We start from the raw sequence: 12,590 nt of genomic DNA on the forward strand, positions 1-12,590 counted from the left end.
TAAACCATATTCTGGAGTTCTTTCACAATAGAACGTAATAGGATTTAAACTAGCATGTCCTGCTAATTATTGCTATTCATTTCCATGTTCTGGGAGAAAGGTGAAATTAATATGAGAAGGCACTCACAATAATAAGAGTGAAGTGGCCTTGAATATTTCTCAGTGTCTTGTGTGTTTATTTATTTATTTATTATTTATTAATTAAATTTGTACACCTGGGCTACACTACACTACACTATATGCTCTGAAAATTTTCTAATGGGGTAATTATTGCTTGGAATATTATTCATATTGTGTTTCCCATAGTTAGAAAGTAGATACATCTTTCTGATACATTGTGATGGTGACTGTGTATATATTTTTAATACTTGTACAAATACTCCATCTAGTGGATTAGTTATTGATGAATTTCACTGCTAGTCTGCTTAAATCAAATATATAGTTGCTAAAAATGTGTTTGATTTGAACTGTGATCATCAACGTCCTGGTGAATTGTGTTATAATATAGATGTTCTCTGTCCTCTATGCTTCATAATTTCTATTTCCACTGAAAAAGACTTAATTATACTATTTCTTTTAGAGGATTGCATTAATTTATTTAAAAATTATCAGAGGAAGTGCAGGAGACCTTGTCAAGAGAGGTCTATTTACTTTTCACTTTTTAAATGCTCCATGTGCCCTTATTATTGAGAGTAAAGCCAGTAGCTTTCATGCAACTTTAGTACTTTAGAATAAACTTTAGTACTTTAGTACTTTAGAATAAACTTTAGAATAAACAGCGCAGTGGTAAAATCACCTGGCTATTCCAAGAAGTATTAAAGTTATAGAAAGAAATAACTAGCATTTTGTGCTCCAAATATTTAGGGAAACTGTTAAAGGATTCATTCTCTTTAGGCAAATAGTGTGCATCAACATCCATCTTCTTTTATCCATTTATTGGGAATGTCTTTGTTTCATTTTGCATTGAATTTCTCACGGAGATCAAAACAAACAAATTTAGATGTGGTGTTAACATTTTAAATAATTAGTTGTATTTATTTTTATTTAGAGGATCAGTTGAGAAGCATTTCATCTATGCTTCCGTATAAGAAAAGGATAAATTAACTATAAAAATCATGATTTTGTTTTTGTTTTGCCAAAATACACATCTGGGAACAGTTGGTCAATTTCTAAAGGAAGAGAAAAGTATCCACATTAACATATTGCCTTCACATTTCATAAATGGTCAGAAATTTCATTTTTCCACTTTCCAAAGGAAATAACTTTGAGAACTCCAGTTTTAGTCTATTGGAATGAAATCAGAAGATTCTTAAATGATGGAAACTTGAATGTTTCAAAGAAAGAATGTCTCATAGAATAGAATGCAAATGGATAAGCACATCATTTAGATCGGTGGTTCTCAACCTTTCTAATGCTGTGACCCCTTAATACAGTTCCTCATGTTATGGTGACCTCCAACCATAAGTCTAGCACCAATTTTCCCAACAGAGCTTTCAGCTGATTGACAGGAAGTTCAGAGGAATGCCCCCACTGTAAATGACTGATTGGTCAGTCATGTTCTAAGGTGCCAGAATAGAAGCTTTAGTTCCTAACACCATGGGTAATTTGTCTTTTCCCATGGTCTTAGGCGAACCCTTGTGAAAGGGTCATTCGATCCCCAAAGGACTCCTGACCCACCAGGTTGAGAACCACTGATTTAGATGATAGCCGCAATATTGCCAGAAAAGGACAAAGTTGATAATGAGGTTGTGCGAAGATTGCTAGAACAGTGCTTACTTTCAAACAGATGAATAAAGACATCACTCTAACCAACTATTAAATTTGGCTCCTCTCCAGCCACAGTCTATATTAAGGGCAATGATTGATGTATGTTTTTTTTTTCTCACCAGCAGTTAAATGAGATATGCAGAAAACAGAAGAGAATCACTTCTGGCCTTCTTACTGAGGCACAATAGAGACCACCTATGTAGCCAGAGGAAACCATGCCAGGATCTGTGCTGCCTCACAGATCAGGAAAGCATGTTAAATAGGAAATCAGGATGCACTCCTATCAATTGTAACCAAAATTGCAGAAAGCATTCATCAATGGTGTTCTTCCAAATCCTCACCTGCCACCCAACTTCTGAATTTATTTATTTATTTATTTATTTATTAGATTTGTATGCCACCCCTCTCTGTAGACTCGGGGAGGCTCACAACACAATAAAAACAGTTCATGACAAATCTAATAATTTACAATTTAAAATATTTTAAAAACCCAATTATTAAGCATACATACATACAAACATACCATACATAAATTATATAGGCCCGGGGGGAGAAATTTTCTTTTACAATTTTATTTTCAGTGCTATGGATGAAAGAGAACTTTTATCCCTAAAGTTGAACTTTTCAATTAGTTGTTATAGTTAGTTTAGTTTCTGATACACTAATTTTTGTGGATTTTGCTTTGTTTTTAGGATACCAATGTGCTTTGGTAGGCAATAAATTAAAATCAAACTAGTGCATCATTGGGGCCTTTCTGTCCATTTGAATTGAAGTCTTGCCCCTATGGGCAAGATATTTTTTCCCCCTATTTTCTGAGAGCCTAACATAATTGCATTTGATTCAAATTAGAAGACTAGATATTATTTTCTTTTATCTTAATTCTCCTATTATTTAAATACTTCATTTTGATTATTCTATAAATTTATATCTAAATTTTTATAGCTAAGCATGATCACTAGAACTATGTGTATGTGTACATAAAATCAACTTTCTCTTATATAAGTTTTAGTTTGACTTTTTCTCAGCAGATTACATTTTTAAAAAGCAACTAATTTCAATATTGTTAATATTAAGAGAAAATATTGAAACAGCTGAATATCTTGGATTATTAAAATGCTTTATTTGTTTGTTTGTTTGTTTGTTTGTTTGTTTGTTCGTTCATTCATTCATTCATTTATTTATTGGATTTGTATGCTGCCCCTCTCCGCAGACTCGGGGTGGCTAACAACAGGAATAAAACAGCATATAATAGTAATCCAATACTAAAACAGTTAAAAACCCTTATTATAAAACCAAACATACGTACAGACATACCATGCATAAAATTGTAAAGGCCTAGGGGGAAAGAGTATCTCAATTCCCTCATGCCTGGCAGCAGAGGCAAGTTTTAAGCAGCTTACAAAAGGCAAGGAATGTGGGGGCAATTCTAATCTCTGGGGGGAGTTGGTTCCAGAGGGCCAGGGCCGCCACAGAGAAGGCTCTTCCCCTGGGTCCCGCCAACCGACATGGTTTAGTTGACGGGAACCGGAGAAGACCCACTCCGTGGGACCTAACTGGTCGCTGGGATTCATGCAGCAGAAAGCGGTCCCTGAGATAGTCTGGTCCGGTGCCATGAAGGGCTTTATAGGTCATAACCAACACTTTGAATTGTGACCGGAAACTGATCAGCAACCAATGCAGACTGCGGAGTGTTGGTGTAACATGGGCATATTTGGGGGAGCCCATGATTGCTCTCGCATCTGCATTCTGCACGATCTGAAGTTTCCGAACACTTTTCAAAGGTAACCTCATGTAGAGAGCGCTACAGTAGTCGAGCCTCGAGGTAATGAGGGCATGAGTGACTGTGAGCAGTGACTCCCAGTCCAATTAGGGTCGCAACTGGTACACCAGGCGAACCTGGGCAAACACCCCCCTCGCCACAGCTGAAAGATGTTTCTCTAATGTGAGCTGTGGATCGAGGAGGACAGCCAAGTTGTGGACCCTGGAATTGTCCTTGGGAAGCAAGACCCACAGCCACTCCGTCTTGTCTGGGTTGAGTTTGAGTTTGTTGACACCCATCCAGGCCCCAACAGCTTCCAGGCACTGGCACATCACCGGCACATTTAAAACCATTTAACAGAGGAACTGACAAAAAGATAAAAAAGGAGGGGAAATTGCTAATTTTTCTGACTTGTACAAATGATAACATCTTATTTGATATCTCAAAATGTTTATTTTCCCCCATCACAGTGTCTCCCACTCCCATAGTGTCTCCCACTCTCTGAGCACATTTTGACTAATTTTATAACTCTAAACTCCTCTTAGATCATAATAATCTATCATATAATCTGAATAATTTTTTTTAGCTTTTTCCCCCTAGGATTTTATGACTTTAGTTTCAGTCTTTAAAGTGAATTTGGCTTTAGTGAATGTGGACAAGTCCAAAATGGGTTGACTTGAGCAGTTTAGGATTTCCTGTTCATCTTCAGTCTTGAGTAGAAGGGCAGTTCTGACTTACAGTTACAGGCAGAGATGGGCTACTGCCCGGACCGGGGGTGGGGGGACACAGTGGGGTAGCAAAAATGGAGCTCCACCCCAAAGTGTACAATTTGCACTGAGAGATATTGAAAGAAAATGCAGGGCGTCCTGCATTAGACACACCCACAGTGTGGTAGTAAAAACTTTGGTAGCCCTTCACTGGCTATAGGTACTGCCATTCTATCTATCTCATAATCCATAATATATTGGCCTGATTCATACAGTCGTTAAGACAATGATACAAATAGAAAGTTTTACCATTTAGTAGAAGATTAACATCCCACAGGCTACATGCACTCCACCCAAATTATAAAATGACATATATTTACATAAAACATAGCTTCACTGATAGTTTAGACTGCATTGAAAACATATGAATTGGTGTCAATATTAGTATTTATTTTGGATTATTATTAATTTATGTTAACTTGTATAAACAAAAATTGTTAAGATAAATATCAATTATTTGTGAGAATTCTAGCATAAAGAGTATCCATTCTAACAAATTAATGGTAAAGAAATTCAAATAATATGAACAGTGCTTCTTAATATAGAATTGGCATATAGATCCAATAGATAGATAGATAGATAGATAGATAGATAGATAGATAGATAGATAGATAGATAGATAGATAGATAGATAGATAGATAGATAGATAGAAAGCTTGAAATGAATTTAGTGTATAAAAAACCTCTATTTTATTGTCGATAATATTTTATAAGAGTTACCTGTCCATTTCGTTATCTTGGAAAAGTAAAACCCAGGTACTCCTTGACTTATGACCACTATAGGATCTAGTATTGTTGTTGTTAGTGATGCAGTCATAAAGCAAGATATTATGTGACTGGATCATTCAGCAATCACAAATTCTGGTTGCTGTTTTTAGGCAAGAATTGTGAATTGTTGACTGGGTACCACCTTGAACAAATGGGGCTATCTGGTGGCTTCTGCCTTTTACAATTGTGGTGACATAATCATCATCATCATCATTATTATTATTATTATTATTATTATTATTATTATTATTATTTATTAGATTTGTGTGCCGCCCCTCTCCGTAGACTCGGGGCAGCTCACAACAATAACAAAGACAATGTAAGAACAAATCTAATAATTTAAAAAACACTAAAAACCCCATTATTAAAAGCAAGCATACACACAAACATACCATGTATAAACTGTATAGGCCCGGGGGAGATGTCTCAGTTCCCCCATGCCTGATGGCAGAGATGGGTCTTAAGAACTTTACGAAAGGCAAGGAGGGTGGGGGCAGTTCTGATCTCCAGGGGGAGCTGGTTCCAGAGGGTCAGGGCCGCCACAGAGAAGGCTCTTCTCCTGGGTCCCGCCAAATGACATTGTTTAGTCGACGGGACCCGGAGAAGGCCAACTCTGTGGGACCTAACCGGTCGCTGGGATTCATGCGGCAGAAGGCGGTCCCGGAGATATACATATGTATACCTGCCCTTTGGGTCCTGATGACAGTACACTTGAAGACTTAATGGCAGCATGAAAGAACGCCATATTTTATGATGGCTATGTTAGAATTTTGTACTTAATGTATTTCAATTTTTATTTATTTATTTATATTTCGCCTTTATTATATTCACAAATTATTCAAAGCGGCGAACTAGCCTGGTGCCTTAACCACTAGACCAAAACTGACTCTTTATTTTATAATTTTGTGCGTGCATGTGAGTGTATTGATTATAATGGTTTCAACAAAAAACACATTGGTTTATTTAACAACTACTATATTATTTTTATGACCACCGAAAAAAAGCTTATAAAAGTGTACTGTTAACATGTTTTACAGCTGTCACAGATGACAGTTACATTGTGGTCATAGGAGGGTTGCCCAGAATGTAATTTTTTTCCTTTAACAATTATATAACACAATAAAACTTACACACAAGAAAGAATGTTGTTTCTTCTACACTCCCTATTTTACCACAATCTCCATCCCGTTCTATGACCTTCCTCCAGTGAGACACAAGGGTATGTATGCCCTTTCAGTACCACTCCTTGTTCTGGTCATGAACCATCTTCTAATGGCCTCACCATACTTCTGTCGACTTCAGATTCTCCATAAACTGTACACAAACATTTGTGAATGTTCCCAACATTTTCTTTCTCCGCAGTGATAAATTTAATGAGGACATGCTGCTTGGGACGTACATTACTTACAGACACCATTACGAAACACTGCTACAGCTAATCTATCTGTTTGAAGAAACACAACATTTACACAGGCACTCCTGAAAATTCAAATAATGTATATCTAAAGTTTTGCATTCGTATCATTACTGTAGAAAAGAAATACGGTGCATTACTTTCTGGGCGACCCTCGTAAATCAAGGATTACCTGTACTTGTGCCACACTTACGGTACTTGTCCTATACTGCATTCCTGTATAGGGATGTCCTATACTACATCCCTTCAACATTCTATAGCTGTATAACTGAGATATTGACATGTTGTGTTATTTATGTTACTTTATTACCTGTTAGTAGTGATGGTGAATGGGAATGTGCAAAACTGACAAGTTTAACTCTGTTCAATAAATGATCTGATTTAAGACGGCAAACTATAATATCTACTAAAATAGTTTTGGTTATCTTGGTTATCTTGGTTATCTTTGGTTATCTAGAATTATCTAGATAATTCTAAATCTAAAAATTCAAGGGTCCCAAACCCTAAAGCATTAATGGAGAAAAAACAATTTGGTTAGGGATACATATTTGGAACCAACTCCCCCCAGAGATTAGAATTGCCCCCACCCTCCTTGCCTTTCGTAAACTGCTTAAAACCCACCTCTGCCGCCAGGCATGGGGGAACTGAGATACACTTTCCCCCTAGGCCTTTACAATTTTATGCATGGTATGTCTGTATGTATGATTGGTTTTTATATAATGGGTTTTTAACTGTTTTTAGTATTGGATTATGTTTTATTATTGTTGTTAGCCGCCCTGAGTCTGCAGAGAGGGCGGCATACAAATCCAATAAATAGATAGATAGATAGATAGATAGATAGATAGATAGATAGATAGATAGATAGATAGATAGATAGATAGATAGATATTTGCCATAGAAAAAAGCCCATAGGAAATGAGTACTTTCTCATTACTTTCACAAGAGACATTTTCTGAGATTAGGAAGACAATATACGCTGTCTCTGTGAATAATTTGCTAATTTTTCCTGATGTTGAATATTGCAGTTCCCAAGACAAGGTTTGCAGCAGACACAGCAGCAACAACAGACAGCTGCTCTGGTCAGACAACTCCAAAAACAGCTGTCAAGTAAGTATGCAGCTTTAGATAAAGATTCTTTTTTGCTTCTTTCCATCTGGGCTTTTGCGTTTTTGGAAATCAGTGACTGCCAACTCATTATGGTTAAATAATAAATCTGGCTATAGTTTCTCGAGAATAAAGGAATGTTGTTAGTAATAAAGACCTTATCTTAAAAACTTCAACATGTATGCACACTGCTGTTTAGTAAGAATGTTTTAAATATTGTATTTCATCTTATTTCCCATGGGTAGGTGGTTAGCCTACCTGTATATCAAAGTTTTCTTCATGTGATTATAAAAAAAAATTGATGGAGATCTACTTATATACATTCAAGATTGGATAGCTAACTAGCTAACTAACTAATAATATAAATAATTACCATAATATTTTTTATTACAAACCTGTGTACTGATCTATTAAAAGGGTCTAGACAGTTTACAGAAGTAAAATCTCCAATAAAACAATCTGTTACTAAACCCAACAAGCCAAAGGCTTTCCAGTTCAAATCCAAAATATCAGTAGATTATAAATGGGTCTAAATAAGATCTTTTTTACAACTGTTCAGAATTCCAACAGGCTGAAAGTTTATCTATCTCAGGGTCGAGCTCTGTCTTTATCCTTGAACAAACACTTAAAATATGTGTTTCCAGGCTCATACTTCCTTGACTCATTGTGATACAAAGATCTCAAAAATGGTTTTCATGGGAGTCATGAAATATTGAGTCTATTCAAAAAATCTTTCACCTTGGGAAATTCCAGCAGATGGATCATACCACAAGAGAATAAAAAGTCCTGAATATTTTTGTCTTTAAAAAAAAAAAAATCCTTAATACTGTGCTGGACCAAATTCCTAAAATCCGAATATACTCTCACATGGTTCTCTGGAAAACAGCATCTTTGGGTTTTGCCAAAGGTTTTCATATTTTGCTTTTATTTATTAACCATTATTTTCCTTAAATAAAAGAGAGGTGTATGAGTGGCATGAAGACTTTAGGAATGGAACCAGAATACCAAAATTCTTTAAAAAAATAAACCAAAATAAAAGGACCTTAACAAAAAAAACAGTTTGTGTAAGGGTATATGTATATTGTTTTTCTTAAGTTTGCTAAATCTATATCTTACCAGACAGCAGTTATCATTAAAAAAAATGTTAAGATCCTTAAGGATCATTGCCCCATGTACAAACGCCTTTGGATAATGATTATTTTAATTTTAGGCATAAAAACTTAATTTTTGTTTGAAATTAAGGCTTTCTAACCACCACTCCTACAATTGCTACCTAAAAACATATTTTGACCTGCTATATGGGATTTTAATTTGATGACATACAGCATTTTTTCCCCTCCTTAGGTAACCAGCCCCAGCAAGGTGTGAATCCATACGGTCATCTTCCACACTTCTGAATCTGAAAGATTTCAGGAAGAGAAAGTATTTGCACTGAAGAACAGGGAGAGCAGAATTTGTTGCACTAATTACTTTCCCCATGTGTGGGCGTGTATGTGTTGCCAATAATGTGAATATGTAGGAAATAGATAATTTTATGTTTTACCTGCAGCAAACTACAGAAATATAAATTATGTGGGATTTAACCTGTGGCTGCAAAAAAAAAATGGATTTGGTGCTTTAGACCTTTTTTTTTTTTAGGAGAGTAAAAAGTCCTGGATATTTTTGTCTTTTTAAAAAAAAAATACAAAATCCTTAATATTGCGCTGGACCAAATTCTGACTAAAAATACACCTTTATTTATTTCTTTTCTTATTTATATATTTATTATTTAGTTTCGCCCCATTTGCTAATTTTTGGTCATCTGTATATTTATATAACAGTGGCATAATTTTTTTTCCATGTCCTGTGCTAAGCATATTGGGCTACAAATTTACTCCACAGTTCTTGATTTGCAGCCATAATTGAACCCTAATAAAATTGCTAAATGTATTTTTCAGTGAGGACATGCAAAGAATCAAAATGTGATTTCAAAGCCTATTTTCACTGCACATCTTACTTTTGAGGAGGAAAAAGGTTAGCTGGTGTTGGATATTTCACAGCTAATTTCATGCTATAATCTAGTACAGGATGACCTACTACCCATACATTTCACTGCTGACATTATGCCCTTTCTTCAAAGAATTACAGCTTGCATCTTTAGATAGATAAGAAACATTGTGTTCCTTCAGATTGCTTCCTCTATTTTCAGAAACATTATTAGAGACATACTCCTACGGTTTTCACTAGATATTTCACTGCACATTAAGATGACCTTTTGCTATTTCGTAGTCTATGAATGATCCAAAATAATTTCAAGAATTTTAAAATAGGTAATTGTTGTGGATGATGATTCAAATGATTCTGAGATCTATTAGAATTAATGCTTTTTCTAGTAATCCAGCACTCAACATGCCAGAGAATGTATATGTGTGTTTGTGTATGAAGCATGCATGCATATGTGCACATGTGGACATATGCATGTATCTATGTGGAGGTGTGAAGGTATATATCTATATCCATATTTCCATAGATGAGAAATATTTCATGAATAAGACCCCTGGCCCCTTACTTTAACACGTCATAGGTTGCTGATGTAGGGAAACAGAAGGACAGAGTTAGAAGGGACCTTGAAGGTCTTCTAATCCCTTCCCCCCATCCAGGCAGGAAACCTTATACCAGTGATGGTGAACCTATGGCATGGGTGCCACAGGTGGCACATGGAGCAATATCGGCTGGCACACAAGTCGTTGCCCTAGCTCAGCTCCAGCGTGCATGTGTGTGCCAGCTAGCTGATTTTTGGCTTGCACAGGGGATCTGGAAGGGCATTTTTTGCTTCCAGAGAGCCTCCAGAGGGATGAGGGAGGGCGTTTTTACCCTCCCACAGCTCCACAGAAGCCTTTGGAGCCTGGGGAGGGTGAAATACGAGCCTGCTAGACCCACCAGAATTTGGGAAACAGGCTGTTGGGAAACAGGCCCCAGAGGGCCTCTGAGGAACAGAGAAAACTGTTTTCACCACCTCTGGCATTGAATTATGGGTGTGGGCACTTGTGCATGCGTGATAGCGTGTATCCATGCTCTTTTGTCACCCGGGGAGAAAAAGGTTCACCATCACTGCCTTATATCATTTCAGATAAATGGTTGCCCAATTTCTTAAAACCCTCAAAGGTTGAAGCAACCACAACTTCTGGAGACAAATTGTTCCGCTGATTTATTAAGTGCAGATCCAATGGGAAACCAATAACTGATGATATTTATTGCAGGGCTTTCATTATAAAATGTCTCAAATGGGAGAGTTATATCATGTGTGTCAAACTGGCAGGCCATGGCCTGAATGCATCACACAAAGGACCCAGCCACCCCGCCTCTGTGAAGGGGGAAAACTTTGTGATATGTCACATGACAGCAATGTGATGCCGTGAGTTTAACACCCATGTGTTATATAATGGCAATTAAAAATATTAAGGAGGCATGCCTACAGTGTTAGCTTTGTGAGGAGATACATTTTGTAATGAACTATCAAGTAGAAGCTGATGTTATACTGTAGAATTCAGGGTTGGTTATCTCAGTGGTAGAGTCTAATATTTATCATCTTATCAATTGTTTGTAAGAACTTGGCTTTAGTTTCTGAGCCTTAGAATAATGGCTTTTTGTTTTGTATGATAGGTATTCAGAACTTTAAAATGTTGTTTTTATTTATGTAAATACATCTGTATTTATAAATTTGCTGCACAAGCACAACTATATTATTCAACAAATTTATATCTGAAATAGAAACTATTTTAACTTTGTGGAAGTGATATTTGCTCATATTTGGGTAAAGATTAAATAGAAGAAAATGTTTTGTGAATTTTAAGTATTTTTAGAGTTAGATGAACAAATTTTTGAATGTGTTTCATGTAGGGCATATTTAAAATATTTGAGACTATTTTACCACATGTTCTGTCATAACTATAAATTTCCTTGTGATAGAATTACAGTAAGGATTACTATGGATGAAATAATATCTATTAAGCAAATCAATGAATTGATGTAGAATAAAATTTGAACTTTCAATACCAAGCCAATGCATTTCTATCTTCTCATAACGAAATGATAATATTTAGGGTAATAAATACTTCTGTGAACTACTATGTACACTGTGAAAACATTTAGGTTGCACATTGTGAAAAAAAAATCTTTGAAATTTCTTGTAATTTGAATGTATAACATTATTTACCTTTGAAATGAAACCATGCCTATTTTCCTTATTATATACTTTGTTTTCTTAAAAATAATTAACAATTGTAAATATATTTTAGAAATATTTGGTATTGCAACAAATTGCTGATTCAGGTTTATATTCTTTGTTGTCACTGTGCAATTATAACAAATGCAGAATAATATTCATTTCTGTGCTCTATTAATCGCTGGTTAAATATATAATGTGCAAACGATGGCACATCCCAGCACTATGTGGTAGGCGTTTTAGGCCTCTAGTTTTGGTACATTTCATTTTTCATTTTGGGACAATCCATAAAATCTTGAGATCAACAGATAGTCCTGAGATTTTATCATTGGATGGAGTCTGACTTATTATCAGGTATAATTGTTAAAAATAAAAATACAGTGATACCTCGTCTTATGAACCCCTTGTCATACGAACTTTTCATGATACGAACCCAGGGTTTAAGATTTTTTTGCTTCGTCTTAAAAACCCTTTCCGTCTTATAAACCTGAGCCCGGGTCCGTGGGCTCTCTTACTGCGCCTGCGCTCTCTGACTGCTGAAGGGATTCCCCTGCCTTGTGACTGTCACCACCGGGATTTCCCATTTGCTTGCATGGGAATTCCCTGCCGGAATTCCCCGCCCCCTTTTGCTTGCACCTGAGGTGGGGAACACTGGAGCTGCCCCATTTCCCTGCCATTTTACCCCTAGCCCTCCACTTCCTCTGTTCCCTGAAGCTGCCCCATCCTACTGCCAAAATCCCCCCTAGCCTGCCGCTTCCTAGATAGAAAGATAGGAAGCTTTTGGAGTGGTGATTTTTGGGGGAATTT

At 36.3% G+C, this 12,590-nt stretch overlaps 1 protein-coding gene across 4 annotated transcripts in view; it reads left to right on the forward strand.

Annotated features, from left to right (window-relative positions):
* The window catches only part of MED12L (mediator complex subunit 12L), a 228,774-nt gene extending 216,987 nt beyond the window's left edge, over positions 1-11,787 (forward strand). For 3 of the 4 annotated variants that reach the window (XM_070753437.1, XM_070753438.1, XM_070753439.1), the window contains 2 exons: positions 7,501-7,582; positions 8,924-11,787. In XM_070753437.1, coding sequence (XP_070609538.1) covers positions 7,501-7,582; positions 8,924-8,976 — 135 coding nt within the window. In that variant the 3' untranslated portion in view covers positions 8,977-11,787. Of the gene's footprint in view, positions 1-7,500; positions 7,684-8,923 lie in introns of those variants that run through there. The other variant, XM_070753436.1, reaches the window with a different exon arrangement.
* The last annotated feature ends 803 nt before the right edge of the window (positions 11,788-12,590 follow it).

The sequence above is a fragment of the Erythrolamprus reginae genome, chromosome 5 (assembly GCF_031021105.1).
Source record: "Erythrolamprus reginae isolate rEryReg1 chromosome 5, rEryReg1.hap1, whole genome shotgun sequence".
In the NCBI taxonomy this organism is placed as follows: domain Eukaryota; kingdom Metazoa; phylum Chordata; class Lepidosauria; order Squamata; family Dipsadidae; genus Erythrolamprus; species Erythrolamprus reginae.